Source organism: Cucurbita pepo, unplaced genomic scaffold (assembly GCF_002806865.2).
Source record: "Cucurbita pepo subsp. pepo cultivar mu-cu-16 unplaced genomic scaffold, ASM280686v2 Cp4.1_scaffold001447, whole genome shotgun sequence".
In the NCBI taxonomy this organism is placed as follows: Eukaryota; Viridiplantae; Streptophyta; class Magnoliopsida; order Cucurbitales; family Cucurbitaceae; genus Cucurbita; species Cucurbita pepo.
In genome coordinates this window covers 1-2,248 of record NW_019647611.1, presented here as the reverse complement: position 1 = coordinate 2,248, position 2,248 = coordinate 1, and the positions used below count along the sequence as shown (strand labels likewise).

The 2,248-nt window shown below is 36.5% G+C and overlaps 1 protein-coding gene across 1 annotated transcript; it reads right to left on the bottom strand.

Annotated features, from left to right (window-relative positions):
- Window positions 1–107: 107 nt before the first annotated feature.
- On the bottom strand, window positions 108–2,087 carry LOC111786326 (ATP-citrate synthase alpha chain protein 1-like; the record flags this gene model as incomplete). The annotated part of the gene is made up of 6 exons (XM_023666634.1): window positions 1,971–2,087; window positions 1,649–1,757; window positions 903–1,079; window positions 613–774; window positions 400–480; window positions 108–159 (listed from the first exon to the last, which is right to left on the bottom strand). Coding segments are annotated over exons 2-6 (571 nt in total), but the record flags the coding sequence as incomplete, so codon positions are not given.
- Between the last annotated feature and the right edge of the window lie 161 nt (window positions 2,088–2,248).

Here is a 2,248-nt window from a genome sequence, read left to right as displayed (position 1 = left end):
ATCCTAACAACAATATTGAAATATATCAAATAATAACCTACCAATTTCAGTTTTTGATACCAACAATAGTTTAACAATTAAGTTCACACCCCAAACAAACAACATACCTTGGAATAGGGTATAAACTGCCCTGATGAACTCCTCAATCTCTCCCTTGATCTGGATTGAAGAACAAATTTATGTCAACTATCTGGTCTGCAAATGAGTATCTTGACTTTCCATGACAAAATAACCATTTCAGATAAATAAGCTTCAAACGAAAATAGTATAACCATGGTTTTTAGCAGATTTTAAGCTTTCACAAATTATGTAGACAACAGTTTTATATGATATTTATATATTAGTATCAACAAAGAAATAACACTCCAAAAATCAATTTCAATCGATGTAAAGTTACACCTCCAAAGGAAGGGTTGCCACCAACTCAGCGCATATTTCTGAAGTGAGAGACACTCCTGTGGGGATAAATATGGTTTTAACCTGAATAAAACAGAGTATTATTGAAACTTAGTCAAATTTGGGAGGTGATAGAAATCAAACAGGAAGAGTAATCCACTAACGAACACTTATATTCAAAATATTGTTATTAAAATGGTTCAACAGCAACAATACCTTATCCCAGTTCTCTTCAATTTCAATTCCTCCACACTCCGAGAAGCTAATGCTGCACCCAAGCCTCTCTGAGACAATATTAAGATAGTATTCTTCACTGTGCGGAATGAAGGGTTCCACAATAAATGTTGTGATGGGTCCCTTACATCCACCAATTGATACCTGATTATGAAAGAGAAAAACACAGTAAAAGGATCACTAAGCAAGAGGAGGAAATGAAATGTGATTGACAGAAAACAAACAATAATCATGAGCAGATAGCTTAGAAAGACAAGGAAATAAAACAACACCTCTTTGCCAAGGCGCTCTTTGACAAATGCAGCAACCTGAGCCAGATCAAGATTTAAGGCAACTAGACCACTTTTCCCACGTTTTCCAAACAACATGTCGGGCTTCACGACCAATTTTGATGACGAAAGCCAAGGTTCCCTCTCAACAAGCTCATTGAAATCAGTTGATTCAGTGACCTGTGCCAGATTTTAGTTAGTACAAAATCAACTACGTCCTGAAAGGGGGAAAATATGAGACAAAATCATGTCTATTCATGATTTTGATTCTATAGTCAGCAAAGCCAGGGGTGGCAACATCAGACTAGATCTGATATAATGATATTTAAGAAGACGACTTATAAAAACGAATCCAAGCACTCAAACTGGTAAGTTGCACTCACGTCGGCCAAGATTGCGGATGTTGAGAGGAAATTTTCAGGCCGGGAAAAGGAAAAACAATGAACCACAGACAATATTAAAATTTAAAAAGGGGAGAAAAGAGTATGGTGCGGGTAATTTGAACTATTGTCGGACGCAGTACCCAGAAAAACGAAAAATGGAGAGGTAGTGAAACTCAATAAACCGAAACTCATATAAAGAATACAGAAAGAAGAAGGAGGAGGAGATGGTTCTTGAGTGAATGACTAGTTTCAAGTGAAGAGGATCCTTGAACAGGCAATAATGTGAAGAAGATGTCAAGGAATGAAAAATGTAGGAACAAGATTTCTAGAATTTGAGGTTTAGAAAAATAATGAAAGAACACTCACTTGAGCTGATTGGATGGGCAGTTCTCTGCCAGAGATCCTTTTGAAGTGCTCCTTCAACAATCTCTTCGAATCGAACTCTCTGATCTTCTTGCGAGCCATTTCTCAAATCCTGCAGTGACTCAAAAAGAAGGCCATCAGAACAATGTACTCCGACTCGCACATTTCAAAGGTAGAATAAGGGAATCTTTAACAGAGTTCCATATTCGTAATCAAAGTCAAAAGGAAAAGACGACAGAGACGCACTCACAGATCCAGAAAAGTTGGTTGCAGAGAAATGAAGCTGAAATGCAGATTGAAAAGAAAAAAGAGAAGAACAAATCACCTTTTGGATTAGAAGCAGAAGAAGGATCAGACAGAGTCGCGGAATGTAATTTACTGCACAGTTTTTGCTTTCTAACGACCCTCGTATTTGTAGTTGGAGAAAAATAAAAAAAATAAAAGATTCTCAAAAGTTTTTAGCAATAAAAAATTAAATAAATAATAGGGTAATCGTGTTGGCTTGAAACGGCGGGAATCTGAAGTCGTTGAATGCGAAGGACAATGAGAGAGAGAGAGAGAGCAAGCGTAAATAAATAATAGATTTTTATTTTATTTTTTCTT